Below are 1,846 nucleotides of genomic sequence, written 5' to 3'. Positions count from 1 at the left end.
CCTACCCGTTGCCCACCAGCGACACTTGCCCTCGCGGGGGGCAGCGGCGGCGGTGGTAGTAGCGCCCTTGGCCCGGCCGGGAAGCCCGACGGCCGCCCCTCGCCCCTCCTGTGGACCCTTCTCCGAGCGCGCTTCCCCAGGGCCGCTCCTTCGCGGCTGCGGAGAGTGCAGAGGGGGCCGTGAGCGGGTCCGAGCCATGCCCCGCGGGGCCTCCGCCTAGGCCGGCCCGACTCCTCCGCCGGCTGCCTGCCGGGGGCGCCGCCATGAAGCTGGAGCTCTTCGCGCCGCCCGACGACGACAAGCTCAGCGGCAGCGACCAGGAAGGCGGCGGAGGCAGCAGCGGCGGCAGCAGCGCGGCGTCCCCGCTGGCGGCCGGGAGCGAGCTGGGTTCCGACGGGGACTGCGCCGCCTTCAGCCCGGCCGGGGCTCCACCGTCCTCCTCGGCGGCGCTGCCTCCTGCGGCTGCTGCTGCTGCTCGCCCGGCCGCGGGGGCTGCTCCTGCTTCGGCGTCGGGGGGGAAGCCGTACACGCGCCGCCCGAAGCCGCCCTACTCGTACATCGCGCTGATCGCCATGGCCATCCGGGACTCGGCGGGGGGGCGCCTGACGCTGGCCGAGATCAACGAGTACCTGATGGGCCGCTTCGCCTTCTTCCGCGGCGCCTACACGGGGTGGCGCAACTCGGTGCGGCACAACCTCTCGCTCAACGACTGCTTCGTGAAGGTGCTGCGCGACCCGGCCCGGCCGTGGGGCAAGGACAACTACTGGATGCTCAACCCCAGCTCCGAGTACACCTTCGCCGACGGCGTCTTCCGACGGCGCAGGAAGCGGCTCAGCCGGGGCGCCGGACCCAACGCCAGCCCCACTGCGGCCGGCCCGCCGCCGCTGCCACGGCCCCAGCCCGGTGCGCCCCAACCCCTGCCCGCTTCGACGCCGGCGCCAGCCCGCGCCTCCGCTCCGCCGCCCTCCGGCTCCAAGTTCCGCAGCTCCTTCGCCATCGAGAGCCTCCTCAGCCGCCCTTTCCGGCCACGCCGCCCGGCCACGCCGCCTGCCGAGCGCCCCTCGCCCTGGTCCGCCCCGTCGGGCTACCCGCGCCTCCTCCCCCCGCCCGGCCTGCCCTGCGCGCTCGTGCCCACCTTCCAGGCGGCGGCGGTGGCCTCCCCTCTCTACCCCTTCGGGCTGGCGGACCCGCTGCTGCTGGAAGGCGCCCGGCCGGAGCCGCTGACCCCCGGCGACCCCCGCAAGGCCCTGCCCGCCGCCCCTTCGGACGCCTGGCCCCGGGTCCCGCTCGGTCTCCCGCCGCTCTACTGCCCCCTCCGGCTGCCCGCGGCACTGCAGCACCTCGCCTCCTACCGCCCTTATCCGCTGGAGAGCCCGCCGGCGTGATGCTGGAGCGCGCCGAAGACCCTCCCCCCACCCCACCCCCGAGGAGGCACTTCAGGACTGGCCTCGGGGGTCGCTTCGCCCTTCAGGACCACCAGCGTGCGTAGACGGTGCCTTAACCGGGGGCTTCCCTTTGGTTTCTTCGACCTGGACTTTGCACATGGACCTCAGCGCTTCTCACTGATTGGCTGCGGCAGGGACCTGTGGGGGGACTGTGGCGTGTAATGGACTTGGGGCGCGTGTATTCGACCCTGGCTTCGCCGCGAAAGCAGCAGCTGAGGGGTCGCGGGCAAGATGGCGGCGTGCACTAATCGCTGCTTGTGTTTGAAGGTGCCAGGAGGACATGGGGGGGGGGGGGGGCATTCCATGACTAGGCGGGAAAGGGTGCAATCCTGACTCCATCCTAGTCAGATGCAGGCTGCACTTCTTGACCCACTTATTCAAGGGGGCCCAGAGATTCCCAG

General features: G+C 72.9%; 1 protein-coding gene across 1 annotated transcript; it reads left to right on the top strand.

Annotated features, from left to right (window-relative positions):
* Positions 1-260: 260 nt before the first annotated feature.
* Positions 261-1,468, top strand: FOXQ1 (forkhead box Q1). The gene has a single exon (XM_048507279.1). It carries the CDS (start codon positions 264-266, stop codon positions 1,383-1,385), a length of 1,122 nt encoding a protein of 373 aa, XP_048363236.1. The 5' UTR covers positions 261-263; the 3' UTR covers positions 1,386-1,468.
* Positions 1,469-1,846: the final 378 nt, after the last annotated feature.

This window comes from Sphaerodactylus townsendi, linkage group LG09 (genome assembly GCF_021028975.2).
Source record: "Sphaerodactylus townsendi isolate TG3544 linkage group LG09, MPM_Stown_v2.3, whole genome shotgun sequence".
NCBI classification, from domain to species: Eukaryota; Metazoa; Chordata; class Lepidosauria; order Squamata; family Sphaerodactylidae; genus Sphaerodactylus; species Sphaerodactylus townsendi.
This window is presented reverse-complemented; position numbering and strand designations above follow the sequence as displayed.